This window comes from Xiphophorus maculatus, chromosome 2 (genome assembly GCF_002775205.1).
Source record: "Xiphophorus maculatus strain JP 163 A chromosome 2, X_maculatus-5.0-male, whole genome shotgun sequence".
Taxonomy (NCBI): domain Eukaryota; kingdom Metazoa; phylum Chordata; class Actinopteri; order Cyprinodontiformes; family Poeciliidae; genus Xiphophorus; species Xiphophorus maculatus.
Window position 1 is genome coordinate 206,266 of NC_036444.1, and position 14,376 is coordinate 220,641.

A 14,376-nucleotide genomic window follows, 5' to 3' on the forward strand; every position below is an offset into this window, starting at 1 on the left:
AGGCTACTAATTTCGTTATCTATGTTCAAAAGTGGATAGTGCTGGTTACATTTACTTTAGTAACTTTTTTGGGGAAACTATAAGAATAATTTTAATGCACTGCACTTGATATTAGTCTTTTACTTGACTAATATTATTTCTACTCTTGCTTGATTAGACTGATTTTGCATAAAGAAATTGACTTCAGATAGGAAACCTTAGATTTCTGCAATATATGAGCTAATGTCTGTGTAAATTTGAGTATAATTACTCAGCATTTTATACATGTCACTGTTTATATCCTTTCTGTTTATTTTGTATGAATAAACATGGTTATTTTATTTGAAATGTTACATTAAGGTTTGTTTACGCATCTATATTAAAGTAAAATCTCGTTTATTCTCCCTCCCCCCAATGTGTTACATGAGGCATTCATACTCACATAGCTCTTCGCCTGACCTTTGACCTTTGTTGACTCTCAGGGGATTCAGGTGGACCAGCAGCAGGTTCTGGGAAATACCCAAAACAGGTGACAATGTTTACCTTATCGGTGACGAGGCTCCTCCCCCTCATCCTCATCCTCCTCTTCCTCCCACACAAAGTGGGTAACTGAAATATAATTAATGTCTTTTTACCACCAAACCCCTGAAAAAAATAAAGAAAATAAAGAGCAACTTTATTCATTTATATCCATGACAGAAAACTCAGACTGGATCCGGTGGGTGGAAAGTAAGGATGTTCCACTCATGAACAGGAGGTGGCGCTGTGCACCTACAAGTCGCTTGCGATCCTCTAACACAGAAAGGAAGAAGAAGAAAAAGATCTGAGAGGTCCAGCTGCAGGTGAGGTTCTGTTTCTTCTTCTTCTGTTTGGACCCATGTCCGAACCGTCCGCCTCCACTTGGTGTTAGAGCCAGCGCTGGCTTCAGAACCGAGACTTCTTTGAGAAAAAGGAGAAATGTGTTTTGTTTTGAGAATTACTGAAAGCCCGGTTGGTGTCGAACCTCAGAATTAAGGCGTTTGGAGTTGACCAAAACCGAGCTTTTATTCGGGGCGGGTCCGGGACAGGACCGAACTTTACTTTGGATCAACCTCAGAACTTTAAACGGCGCTGAAGTTAGCTTCCGGTTCGGTGGTTCATTAATGGGCTATTTCACGAGTTTAAGGAATCAGGTCTACTTTTGACTATCTAGAGTTTTAGTCGAACCTAATTATTCTACTGATCCCTCAGATTCTTGAAAACATGGTTTATGGTTTGGAAACGTTTTCATTTATCTGGAAAGACATTTTTTAGCAATTAAATGAGCATAAACGGAGTTGAGTTTTAAAACCGCAGAGCTGGGACCAGTTGAACAGGGACCAGTCCAGTCCCAGTTAAGCTTAGGGTTGATCTGCATTGATTCTGCTGGCTATAGCGGCAGTTTATGAATGAAGGAATGAAGAACAACCGGTTGGTTCTGAATGACTGACGCTGTTAAAGAGGAAAGACAAAAACCGGAACAAAACAGTTTCAGATTGGTGGCATTACATCAGGGTTGGACCTGTAGTGTGGGTCCAGAGCAGCACAGTTCTGGTTCTGATCCAATCTGCACCTCTGATGACAACACAAAAATACCCAGAATTTCACTGGTTACCTGCTATTTTATATCATGTAATCAGATATAATCTGGGCTTATTTGGGCTGGTTTCACTGCGGCTTCAGGTTCTGTCTGACCCGGTCCAAAAAATGAACTCATTTCTTCCAAACCTTAGACGGTCAGAACCTTCTTCAGGTTTCCTGCTTAAGTTTCATTTGAGCTCAAACTTTATTGGCAGATTTTGGCAGTTACATAAAATAATGATAAAAAGTAATAAAGAAACAACACAACACACATCGTAGTAAACAGAAGGAAAAATGCAACAAACTAAAGTTTTTATTCTTAGAATCTTATTTTGAACTAGAGCTGATTTTAAAAAACATTAAAAAAATACAACAGGAAATAGCCCTTTACTGCACCTCTGAATCACAAGCTAACTTCAGCGTTGAGTTCAGGGCACTGAAGTTAGCTTCCGATTCTGAAATTCAATTTTTACTTCAAAGAACAGCAGAAATAATTTCTGTAAGGAACTGCTTCAGGAAGAACAACAGAAAAGCCAATAACTTTACACAGAGACAGATTGACCTATTTGATTATATTAAAACTTCCACTTCCGGTTCATAATGTCCCTGTCTGGTTTTATTAATTCTGGATTTATTTTCTTACTTCTGATGAAAGCTGATGGAGAACTGGAAAGACAGGAACTGACATCATCACTGATTAAAACAGTAAAAGTTTGGGAAAATGCCCCATAGTTTTAATCATTTTCACAAATAAAAACCTTAAAAATATAAATTAAGATGTTTTAAATAGCTATTTATTATGGTTGTGGCAGCATCATACTGTGGGAAGATGGGCAGAGATAATCAAAACACTCAGCTGAGACTGGGGTCAAAGTTCAGCTTACAGCAGCCAGAAATATTATGGTTCAATTCAAAGCTCATTCATGGGTTGGAACGGCCTAGTCAAAGTCCAAACCTGAATACGTTGCAATCTGTGGGAAAACGGCTGAAGACGCCCTAACCCCAGAGGTTCTGCAGAGTTCTGACTCAGACAGGAGGGATATAAAAACACTCCACACTTTTCAGATTTCATTAGTGATGAATATTAAAGCCACGATCCTCCTCTTCCTCACAATGAAGGTCCACTCGCTGGGTACCGAGTTCGGGTCCTGGTCCCGGTTCTGATATTCTTCTCGTCCCTCAGAGATGCGCGGTGTGGACCTGGTCCGGGCGTACGACCGGGTTCTGGAGCAGCAGATCCTGAGTCGGGGGTCGTGCCGGGCCTGTCAGGACGAGGTGTTGAGGTCAGAGGTCGAGGGCCTCCTGGCGACCTCCGACCCCCGGGAGCTGCACAGCCTGGGCCTGGAGCCGCTGCGGCTGATGGAGGAGGTTCTGGAGGCCCGGCGCGGTCCGGGTCTGCGTGGCCTGGCCCGGACCTTCGAGGTTCTGGAGCAGGCGGCATTGAACCTGTACCTGGGCCCCTGGAGGGAGGAGTACCGGGTGATCAAGGTACCGCCGGACCCTGGAGCGGCCGACTGACGAACAGTATAATTATTATTATTTACTGTCTATAACAATAATTTATTGTTCAGAGCCAAAGTGCAATTCCTAAAACAATTCCTTTGCTTTCATCTGTAATGATCCAGATCTGCTAAGTTAACATTTTTCTCCCACATGTGAACTAACTTTAACTAAAAGTAGATTTATTCAGTTTTATTAAAATCTGAGCTGTGTTTTGTGAAGCTGCACTGTGAAGCTGCGCCCGATGTTCTTAAAGGCGCAGGTCGTCATGGAGAATTTTCTAAACTGAGCCAATGTTAGCATAAAGTTAGCTTGAAGCCTCCTCAGCCTTTAACGTTGTGGCGTTTCATCTGCTTTGGTCCAGATGTACTCCGGTACCTTCACCCACTGCGTCGCTCCGGTACTTTCGGCGCCGCAGACTGAGGAAGTGTTCGGCCTGCTGGGGTACCGGCCCGGCCCGGCCCAGACCCGGTTGCTGCGCCTGCAGCCTGCTGGCGGCGTGGCGGCGCCGCGGGAGCTGCTGTGCCTGGCCTGCGCCTTCTTCCTGGCCCGCTGCGAGTGTCACCTCCTGCTGGCCGCCCTGGGAAAGCGTGGCGGCGCCCGCTGGGAGCTAGGCGTGGTGCGGGAGCTAGGCGTGGTGCGGGAGCGGCGGCAAGGCCAGCGGCTGCAGGTACGGCTGCTGAACTTTGACCTCAACTTTAATGCATCACCTTGTCTCCAGGTCTCATCTTTATTTACTCTGATTTCCTTCCAGGAGCTTCTTCTTAGACAGGAATTTCAGCATTTAACTGAAAAACGATTAAAGTATTTATAGCAGATGTTTCTCCTGAACCATTAATCCAGTTCAGCCCGGTTTGCCTCAGAACCTCCAGGTGGAGCCTCACCTGGGGCTGACCAGGTGGTTCTAAACCGTAACCGGCCCTTTAAATATTGCTGACACGATAAAACCGCTTCCATGATTGAAAACATGAACTACTGTATTTGTTCTGTAAACACAAAAGCTTTTAATAATAAATATTCACAGAATATCACAGAATTATATAAATTCCACGGAGCATTGTGGTTTTTCTCAGTAATAATTGGGTCAAACGCCGGCGCCATCTTATGACATCATCAGGTAAGTCAAACCTGAAACGACCGATTAACAGAAGCGCAGGGAGTTGATCAGAGCGATTTCTCTGCTGTTTTGGAGGAAGGATCCACATCGAGTGACGAGGAGGGAGTCGGAAGCCATATTTAGTATTTATTGATCCATAAAGTCCAGGAAGTGACGATGACTCAAACGTTTCTGGGAAGAAGAAACGGTGAAGGTTTGGATCTGAACGTCTGTCTCCTTCTGATAACCGTAAATATCTCAGGGTTGTTTTCTTAGGGATTTTCACTCTGTGTTCATGTTGTCTGTAGAAAGAAAGCAACAATATATTATATTTTAACTATTTACAATTAGGCTAATGAAATTATTTACAGAACTTCAGCTTCCTCACCATGTATACGTTTGTCTCATTTTTACAGGGACTCGCACACAAAAGTCAAAAGGTTTTTAACTGATGAAAATACGGAGCGACTGTTTGCTGGTAGACATGGCGGATACACGTTTGACTGCTATGTTTTGACTGACCCTGATTATGTCACAAGATGGCGCCGCTGCTCTACTTTCTGTAATCTGTGAGAAATATTTATTATTAAAATCTTTAGTGTTGCAAAATTAAAGCAGCAGTTTGTCTTTTCAAATCATTTTGTTGTGTCAGCGATACTTTAGGAGCTCCAAGTCTGGAAATGATGGAGGACTGCAAGTCAAAGGAGTCTGACCTTTGACCTGCAGGTGTCTGAGCTCAGCTTCTGCTATGGTTTGGTTCTGGTCCAGTTGGTTTTAAAGGCCCGGTTCTTCTTCTGCCACTGGAAGCGATTGAAGCTGGATGTTTGTCTTTGGACAGGTTGCCATTGACAACACTGAGCGGCTGCTGTCTGTCCCGGAGGACGCAGAGGGAGAGTTGGACCTGTACCGGGACGACAGCACGGCGCCCCCTGGTGGCCAGCGGCGCAGCAACGGGCCGGTGGCGGCGCCCCGCAGCAGGATGTTTGGTCCGGTCGTTCCCCCGCCGCTGGAGGCTGAGAGAGGGCGACCCCATGACCTATGCGGCTGTCTCCGTGCGCCTCCGCTTAGTCTCCAGCGCTGCCTGGACTGCGGTGTCCTCCATGACATCACTTGCGTCCACCTGACCGACTGCAACCTGCAGCGCCACCAGGTGGAGCCGGCGAGCGGCGTCCCAGAGACGGGGCCGGAGACAGGGGAGGAGTGTCCCCGAGACGCCGTCCCCGAGGACACGGCCACCTCCGGTGACACCGCCGCCTCTCAGCCAATCAGCTACCACTGTGAAGCGGCCAGCGCCAACCCCCACCTGCTGTGCCTCACCTGCAGAGCTGTCCACGGCGCCGCCTGTGTGGAGGGCAAGCTGTGCCGCTTGGCCCACCGGACCCGCTGCCTGGGGACGTGTTCCTGCGGGAAGTCCTGCTGCGGGACGCCGCGTGTCCTGTGCCTCTACTGCGGCGACGAGTTCTGCAGGGACTGCTGGTACAAGAACCCGCTGACCTGCGTCTGCGGACGCAGCTTCCACCTGTCCACCGACCTGTCCACCTCCGTCTGAGGACTTCCTGCTCTTCGGGCTCAATGAGCCGAACCTCAGTGCCTGAGAGATCAACACGTTGCAAGTTCACTTTGTTGCAGCAAACAGGAAGGGCGGGACGGACCGCTGTCAGTCCCATAGCTTATTTGGAAGCGGGACCATTGCACTCCGGAAGTGAAGGGGGCGCTATTACCTACATTATCCACGGTCTCCCATTTTTATTTTCTTTTGAAATCTGTGATATATCTTCACTTTTGGGAAGGATTTTCACTCTCAGCATGTATTTGAACTTCTATCTTTTATTTTCTTCAGCTCAGCTCACAGTTTCTAATAAGTTCTGTAGCTTTCTGTGAACTTCTAAATCTGCTCCTTAGTCGCATCTTTTCGGGCCTGATACTGCCTCTAGTGGCGTGGGGTGGTAACACAATTAATAAAATTACATTACTAAATCAGAATACCACAGAGGGGCGGACCTTGATGCTCCTACTGCCTTTTTTTGAGTATTTTTTTTAAAATCTGTGCGTCAGGAGGCCTGCTTGTGCTTCTCAACAACAGTATTTAGCTAAAAATAATTTAGCAAAATGAATGAGTCTGGCTGTTCAGAGGCCGGGCCCATGGAGGGGGCGGATCTACGCCTCTATCAAATTATGGGCAAGAATATATTTTTTTCCAACATGCATTTGTTTGTGAATAAAACCGTACATCTGATGTTGAAATTAGAAAAATCGTTTCTATTTATTTTGCTAATTGGTCTCTAATAGCAGAAAAACTGACGACGCCCCCAAATACAGAGAAAACGTCTGGCTTCAATTTCATCTTTCTGCCCCACAGCTGGGCTAAATGGGCTGGAGGTGAGCGTCCAGCAGAGAGCAGCTCTTCATGCAGGGCCGGCCCAAGGCCTCAAGCAGAACCTGACGGACCGGACCCGATGTTGACCGGACCCTACCAGCACAGAGGTAAAGAACCAGAAGAACCTCTGGTTTCAGAGTTTGCTTGGTTTCACTTTTCAGAAAATCAGAGAAACGTTCCTTTATTTCTGTGACGAGAATAGATCCACACAGTCAGTTCTGATGGTTCTGGAGGTTCTGATGACTCTGGTTCCTGTTGGTGGAAAAAGTTCAGTTTGTCAAAGAAAGGCAACAGAACCTCGGACCCATCAGGGGGTTTTATATTCCAGAACCTGGACCTCTGCTCAGTATCTGCTCTCAGTTCTGGTTCTGAAACATTCTGGTACCAGCTGGGCCATAACCGGGTCGAGTTCAGAACATCTTTTGTGCTCAGACTGATGAAGATCAGATTCAGCTCATTTCATCTTAAAGAGATTTTATTTGACCTGTTTGGTTCACCAGAACCAGGGTCAAGCTCTGCGATGCCCGGGGCCGGCTGGCGCTACTCGTTGTGCTCCTGCCAGTTGATGTTGACGAAGGTTCTGGAGTCCATGCGGTCCAGGTACAGAACTCCGTCCAGGTGGTCCATCTCGTGCTGCAGGATCCGGGCCGGCCAGCCGCTCGCCTGCCAGGTGACCTCTTGACCTTTCTCGTTCAGGCCTGAAAACAGGAAGCAGAACCCCTGAATGCTCCATTATTAATTTCCTTAAAGTTCCGATTGTTTATAGAGTTCAAAGGTCATTTCACCAGCCAGAAGTACCATAAATCTACTCCATCAGTAGAACTCAACCAATCAGAACCGATCAGAACCAGCCTCCTTACCTGATCGGTTCTGATGCTTTGCTACATTAAAGAGGACGAAATGGAAACATTTCATGGGTTGATTTTCTCCTGAACCAGCAGAATCCGGTTCTGGACAGGTTTACAGACGCACCTGACACTTCCACGGATCGGAACCGCGGCACGGCGGCGGAGAAGCCCGAGACGCTCTCGCAGGCCTCCTGAGACAGAACCGTGCTGCTGTCCAGAACCCGGAGCTCCGGGTTCAGGAAGATCCGGAGCGGCTGGATGGAGAGGCCGAGGGCCCGCCGGGCCGCGGGCGGAACCGCCTCGAACAGGTTCCAGGGATACTCCAGCATCAGGATGCGGAGCGGCACGCCCACCTGCGGCGCGCTCAGACCCACGCACTGCAGCCTCCTCATCACCGTCACCATGGTTACCAGAACCCGCTGGATCTCCGGGCCCGCTATGGCCGCAGGGTCCACGCCGGCGGCCCGGCAGCGCAGGACCGGGTCGCCCACCTGGCACACGTGGCTGTAGGGGGGGGTTGGAGGGGGGCGGAGCTTCCGCTTCACGTACTGCAGGTAGGAGCGCACCTTAACGCCGCTGGACCAAGAGCGACTGCAGGCGGATCGGACCAGGACTCTGCATGAGGAGGAAGCGGTTCTGGACGCACAGAACCCGAATCTGGACCAGGCGAGCAGAGCGGCGCTGGAGGTCATGGTGACGCTGGAGGTCAGGATGGATCAGGACAAAAGGGATGTTAAAGTCACAGACGAAGAAGAAATGGGAAATGTTCAGTAGAACCAGAACCTTCTGAAGGCCACCTCACTGTTTACACAGATCGGGCATAACATTATGACCACCTGCCTGAATGTTAAGCCAGGGCTGGGCAGCCCACGCCTGCAGAGTTTAGATGCGCCTCTGCTTCAACACACCTGAGTCACATAATCGAGGTGATTAGCAGGACTCTGGAGAACCTGACTGCACTGAGGAGGAGATTCTGCTGTGTTGGACCAGAGAGACAGCTGAGAGTCGCAGGACGCCAGAGGACAGGGTTTGCCCCTGTCTTAAGTCCAATAATTCCTACCCACTTACAGCAGCCACGATGAAGGGTCATCAGCCACTGTACTTGTCGGTGGTCATAATGTTATGCCTGAGACATGTATTTCTGATTTAATCAGAAACCACCAGTTTAGTTAAGCGCACCATTAAACCCCGCCCGCCCGGTCTGTCTGGTACATTAAAACATGCTCTCCTATCCAGCAACTCCACCAAGTATTATTGAGTATTACCGCTGCCGCGGTTTTAGTCTGAAATAAATGACGTATTTCCGTGTCAGTGGTTAATAGACTTCCTGTTACCTGCAGGTCCGCTGATGCTGAAGCTACCTGAGCTACAAATATCTCAGTTCTGGAAGGAGAAGCCAGGACAGAGGAGAGGCGCTCCCTGTGATCACTTCCTGGTCTACCACGCATGCGCAGCACGATTCACTTCATAATAAAAGCCTATATTTGGACCAAGGTTTTCAAACTGTGGCTCCTGTTCTGTTCCTGCCGGTCATGGTTCTCAAAGGAAATTTTGGTGTCAACTAATCATATAATTAACTGAAATTATTATTTTTCTCCCTAAATATTTACACTGATTATTAAAACTCTGGACTTCAGGAGATTTTATTTTGAAGGTAAGCGTTGACTTGGAAGCGGAAGTAGTTCGTTTTTAAATCCAGATTCAAGCAGACTGTGAGGGATGCTGAACTTGTCTCTGCATGTCCCGCTGGAGGTGGAGGAGACCGGGCTGCCGGAGGACCTGTTGCCCGCAGAGAGCAGCTGATCCGGGCCGGGTCCACCCAGGCTCTTCCGCTGATCTACAGAATCATGGCGGTTCACCAAGGTAGGTCCAGCTGACGGGACCGAGCTGTTAAAAGAGGAAGCTGAATAACGTCTGGAAACTTCTGGAGAAACACCTGCTAGAAAATCCTGATGCGTTTAATTCAAAATTAGCTGGAAAAAAAAGAACTTTGGAAAGTTCTGGACGTTTGACTGGAGAAGGTGAAAGTATCTGATCCAAAGTTCCCTGCTGGCCACCACTGGACTTAGTTCCTGTTGACCGAACCGCAGCAGAACCTGATCAGAACATCTTGTGTCTCCGCAGTAGTCTCCGGCGGGACCGAGCCGGATCTTCGGCCCCTGAACCTGGAGGACTCGAGGCGGCTGCGGGTCCTCTCTGCCCAGGCCCTGTCCATCGTGAGGAACCGGGACGTGCAGAACTTTGAGACGGTGATGGCGTTCCTGGACGCGACGCACCGCCTGCTACCCGGGCTGATTCCCGCCATCAAACACATGAAGATCCAGTTCGGTCTGAAGACCATGGTAGGACTACAGGAGGGATGGTTCTGAAGGTTCTGGTTCTGTTGCAGGTCGTCATGCGGATGCTGAGGGAAGGCAGAGGGATGGTTCTGGTAGTTCTGAAGGTTCTGGTTCTGTTACAGGTCGTCATGCGGATGCTGAGGGAAGGCAGAGGGACGGTCCACATCGTGTCCAGTATCATCCGGTTCTTCCCCAACAAGCTGCCTCAGTATGAAGATCAGTGTGTAAGTATCTAACCCACTAGAACCAGCGGTGCCGGTTCTGTTGAATTGAACTGGAACTGGACTGCTGACCGTTAGAGCTGCTTTTGATCCCGGTCAGAGGTTGTTGGTGCGAATCCAAGAGCCGATCCTTTTGCTTCCATAGAACCAGAGAGAAATGTTCCTGATGAGGAAGAACCAGGCCGACTTCAGACGCCTGGCCCAGAACCTGGCCTTCACCAAGGAGAGGCTGCAGGACTACTTGAAGGTCAGTAGGACCCAATAGGACCCGACTGGACCTGTTGATTGGATTAAGCCTCAGCTCCACCTCCATCTCTGCTTCTGGTTATGTCCAGCAGGGGGCAGCACAGAGCTGCTAAAAACCCTCGTATCTCAGGTCAAAGGTCAGGTTTGTGCCATCTTGGAAAGGTCGTCCGCTCCACTCAGTGTTATATGAGTGATACTCAATGAAGTATCAGAGCATTTAATCAATCATAACTCACTAAATACTCAACAGATTTTCACACTTTTTTACTGGAAACCTCATTCAAACAGTTGTCATGGCTACATGTGCAAGGACACTTATTTTAAAACATATTGACATATGGTTCAGCATATTTAAATATTCTTAGTGGGGAAAACGGAATAGAATAGGAATAGAATATTGATGTATGATAAGCATTTTACAAGGCACACAGCCGTTCATAATTTTTTCATATATTTAGTAATATCAATACATCCATTTTCTTTCCACCCTTGTCCCTACTGGGGTCAGGAGGAGCTGCTGCCTCTCCAGCTAACGTTCTGGGCGAGAGGCGGGGTCACCTGGACAGGTCGCCAGTCTGTCGCAGGGCAACACAGAGACAGACAGGACACACACACACACACACGCACCTAGGGAGAGTTTAGAGAGACCAATTAACCTGACAGTCATGTTTCTGGACTGTGGGAGGAAGCCGGAGAACCGGAGAGAACCCACCATGCACAGGGAGAACATGCAGACCCCGGGAATTTAACCCAGGACCTTCTTGCTGCAAGGCAACAGTGCTACCAGCTGCGTCACTGTGCAGCCCAACTTCAATTTATATTTATATAAATGTACAAACACAAAATAATACAAATATAGAAAAACAAAGATGACCCTGATCAAGAGAGAATACTTACAAACATCAGCAACGTCCTCAGATTTAATTTAAGCCCTGTTTATAGAAATCGGGTAAGAAATAAAGGCGCTACGATCATTTTGTGACAGATTCCTGCTCATCCCGCATTGGAACAGCCCCTTGAGAAGAGACTTTGTGTCCCAGGAACTCAACAGCAGGCAGACCAAATTGGCATTTGAACCCGGGTTCACGATCAGGTCATCACTGAGTCTAACAAACAGCTGACGAAGGTTCACGTTGTTTTCTTCCGCAGAGGGACTAGCCACCAATATATCGTCCAAATAGGGGTCACTTCAACCGGACCGAGACCGAGACTTTTAGGTGGATCGGAGTTCGCTTTTTAAGTCCGTCTGGGAATTCAAATTTGCATTCTGACCTCCCCAAAAAATCAGAGTTTCTATACAAATAGATTAGAGATTAGATTCAGGACTCTAATCCTGGGTTGGTCTGAATGCACCCCAAGATCCGATGTGAGATTCATTCTGTGCAGTGAATCCGTTTCCCACTTCTTCCTCACATCGTGTCTTTAGGAAACCTTCAAAACAAAACCAGGAGATTTGGGAGCCATCTTACTTTTGACAAAGTGAAAGAATTAAGTATTAATAATAGTCTTTGCCATCTGTGTAAACTTTGCTGGTGAATGTTTTAACATGTAATCTAACTTTTACAATATATTGTTCAATTTCTAATGTAGGATCTTATGTCAGATAATCTAAATCAATATTAAGAAAATAATTACAACTTATTCCTAAACATGAATTCTTCTTCATGTGTAGGAAAGATTTTCACTCTCAACATGTATTTGAACTTTTCTCTTTTATTTACTTCAGTGCAGCTCACAGTTTTTAACAGATTCTGTAGCTTTCTGTGAACTTCTAAATCTGCTCCTTAGTCGCATCTTTTCTGGCCTGATACTGCCTCTAGTGGCGTGGAGGTGGTAACACAACTAATATAATTACATTAAATGAGAATACCACAAAGGTATGAGTCTGCTAGTGGTCTGTCCTCGCCCCTTTCTGTTTGCTGCAGCGACGTCCTTCTTGCTTCTTCTACTGCTTTGGTTTTAGCCAAGTAGGAGGGACGACAGCTCCAAGATGGCCGCTGTATTTCCTGCACCCGAGCAGCCAATGACGGGTCTATTATTAAAAATAAAAATCTGCGGAGAGCTGGTGGAGAAGGTGTCAAACTTCTGTTTCCTGGGAGTTCATATCACGGATAACCTGGCCTGGGATGGAAACACAGCAGAACTGACAAAGAAGGCCCAGCAGAGACTCTATGGTTTCTCTAATGACAATAAAGATTATTATTATTATTATTATTATTATTATTATTATTATTATTATTATTATCATGTCTACAGAGTCACTGGCTGGTGTTAGTCCATTGTATGACTGAGCCAGGAAGCCAATGATTGGATGATTACACAAGCCAATGAGAACGATTGTTGTCGTCTCCAGGGTGACATGGAGGAACGCTACGGTGAGCGCTATGCCCAAAAGGTGGAGCAGCGACTGCTGGTTTACCTGCAGGAGCTGCGGAGGGCGCTATCTGCAGACACCTGCAGCGGCAGAACCGGGCCGAACCAACCCCAACCTGGTCTCATTACTCTGACTCAGATGATGAACAAGCAACATCCTGAGGATGAGGAGGAGACGAGCTCACCTTCATTAGCTGGGAGGAAGCTGCTGCTGTGTGGTGAGCAACGACCGCCCTCAGCTATTGGCCATAAGGTGGCCATTTTGGAGAGGTCGATCGCTGATTCAGTCAGTGTAACCTGGCAGATGTCAGATAACCTAAGTATATGTTAGATTAGCCGAGTGGGATGGACGCCCTCTCCAAGATGGCCGCCACCTGTCCTGCCAATGCGTGGTCTACTCTTTAATATGTTGAAAGTATTCACACCATGACCCTTCCAGCCCGGCCAGATGTCTCTGTTTCTGTCCTCCAGACGCTCGTCCCTCAGAGACGTCCCAGCAGGGACGGCCTGGGCCTGATTGGATCCTGCAGGTCGGTTCTGGTTCCAGTCCAGATGTTGGGGAACCCCATGGTCCAGAGGACAGAACAGGACCAGGGACAGTGGAGGAGGAGGACGTCCCTCCGTCCCCTCAGTTCTGCTCCAAGCACCAGCGCTGGATGGACAACTTCCTGAGAGGCTGTGCTGAGGACGACCCGCCCCCAGTTCCGTCCGACCCGACCTGGCTGCCATCTGACCCGACCCCGGTTTCGTCCGACCCGACCCCGGTTTCGTCCTCGGACCAGACGCCGTCGGACCTGGTCTCGCCTCTGCCCAGAACCTCAGAAGGTTCTGATGGACCCGTCCTGCTGGTTCCAGTGGTCCGGCTGGAGGACGTCTCGAGGGGACTCGGGTCCAATCTGTCTCAACCCGTCTCTGCGATTCTGGTCAAAGCAGCTCACTGTGGTTCTGGTTCGGGTTCTTGGGCCCGCCGGAGATCGGTGGACCAAAACGTCCTGGAGCCTGCAAGTTCTGGCCCGGTTCTGGGAGGACAGACTGTCCCTTCCTCTGACCTACAGAACCGGGCCTCACAGGTTCCGACTGACCCAGCTCAGCAAGGTGTCCATCAGAACTCCATCAGAATCCATCGTGAAACCCAAACCAGCAGAACCGTTCAGTACAGATCCCAACCAGGTTCTCCTACCGGCTCCAGAACCTCAGCCCTTCTGGGCCGCTTGCAGCCGTGTGTGGTTCTGACCCGACTGAACGCCAAGCAGTGCTGCTCCTTTAGCAACCAGGAGGTCCGGCCCGGCCCGGCCCGCCGGCCCAGCAGAGATCCAGACTACCGGCCTCACGTCAACAGGAAGAGATTCCTGTCGGAGGTCCGGAGGGTCCGGAGGTTCCGGTTCCCTCTGAGGAAGGGAAGGAGAGTCCAAACGGAACCGGGCCGGTTCTGGTTCTAGACTTTAAATACAGTAATGAACCTGCTTCGATGATCTGACCTCACAGCAACGGGTCCAATCAGTACCGGTTCTGACCTGGATCCGGTATCAGAGTCCTATTTGATCCAGTTCCAGCAACCAACTGGGTTTACTGGGAAGAGAAAACACATGCCGCACTTTTAAGGTGGTAAACACTGACCTTCCTCTGCTTGGTGATGGTCCAGAACCCGGTAGAACCCGCCTTCTTCTAGTCTATCAGGTTAGGTTAGATCAGTGTTTCTCAATTCCGGTCCTCAGGCCCCCCTGCCCTGCATGTTTTAGGTGTTTCCCTGCTGCCACACACCTGGATTGAATCTATGAGTGATTAACAGGTTTCTGCA

General features: G+C 48.6%; 3 protein-coding genes and 1 long non-coding RNA gene across 8 annotated transcripts; 2 read left to right on the forward strand and 2 right to left on the reverse strand.

Moving 5' to 3' along the window:
- Nucleotides 1–764: 764 nt before the first annotated feature.
- On the forward strand, nucleotides 765–7,144 carry spata2l (spermatogenesis associated 2 like). 3 transcript variants are annotated; one of them, XM_023348212.1, is made up of 4 exons: nucleotides 765–821; nucleotides 2,762–3,066; nucleotides 3,443–3,748; nucleotides 5,013–6,820. In XM_023348212.1, the coding sequence occupies exons 2-4, from the start codon at nucleotides 2,764–2,766 to the stop codon at nucleotides 5,721–5,723; spliced, it is 1,320 nt and encodes a 439-aa protein (XP_023203980.1). In that variant the 5' UTR covers nucleotides 765–821; nucleotides 2,762–2,763; the 3' UTR covers nucleotides 5,724–6,820. The 3 variants fall into 3 exon arrangements, 2 of the variants coding, with proteins under 2 accessions (XP_023203980.1, XP_014330606.1); XR_002754051.1 differs by lacking the exon at nucleotides 765–821 and adding an exon at nucleotides 7,052–7,144 and having other exon boundaries at nucleotides 882–3,066; nucleotides 5,013–6,658; XM_014475120.2 differs by lacking the exon at nucleotides 765–821 and having other exon boundaries at nucleotides 882–3,066.
- LOC111611436 lies at nucleotides 4,059–4,995 on the reverse strand. Its single transcript, XR_002754052.1, has 2 exons — nucleotides 4,563–4,995; nucleotides 4,059–4,476 (listed from the first exon to the last, which is right to left on the reverse strand). It is a non-coding gene; the product is annotated as an uncharacterized LOC111611436 (long non-coding RNA).
- Nucleotides 7,009–11,227, reverse strand: pdf (peptide deformylase, mitochondrial). Of its 2 annotated transcripts, none has more exons than XM_023348228.1 (3): nucleotides 11,103–11,227; nucleotides 7,524–8,098; nucleotides 7,009–7,249 (listed from the first exon to the last, which is right to left on the reverse strand). In XM_023348228.1, exons 2-3 carry the CDS (start codon nucleotides 8,089–8,091, stop codon nucleotides 7,092–7,094), a joined length of 726 nt encoding a protein of 241 aa, XP_023203996.1. In that variant the 5' UTR covers nucleotides 8,092–8,098; nucleotides 11,103–11,227; the 3' UTR covers nucleotides 7,009–7,091. The 2 variants fall into 2 exon arrangements, with proteins under 2 accessions (XP_023203996.1, XP_023203989.1); XM_023348221.1 differs by lacking the exon at nucleotides 11,103–11,227 and adding an exon at nucleotides 8,734–8,818.
- On the forward strand, nucleotides 8,962–14,339 carry tinf2 (TERF1 interacting nuclear factor 2). 2 transcript variants are annotated; one of them, XM_023348197.1, is made up of 7 exons: nucleotides 8,962–9,053; nucleotides 9,152–9,262; nucleotides 9,524–9,741; nucleotides 9,861–9,962; nucleotides 10,105–10,206; nucleotides 12,559–12,796; nucleotides 13,050–14,339. In XM_023348197.1, the coding sequence occupies exons 2-7, from the start codon at nucleotides 9,247–9,249 to the stop codon at nucleotides 14,015–14,017; spliced, it is 1,644 nt and encodes a 547-aa protein (XP_023203965.1). In that variant the 5' UTR covers nucleotides 8,962–9,053; nucleotides 9,152–9,246; the 3' UTR covers nucleotides 14,018–14,339. The 2 variants fall into 2 exon arrangements, with proteins under 2 accessions (XP_023203965.1, XP_014330604.1); XM_014475118.2 differs by lacking the exon at nucleotides 8,962–9,053 and having other exon boundaries at nucleotides 9,073–9,262.
- The last annotated feature ends 37 nt before the right edge of the window (nucleotides 14,340–14,376 follow it).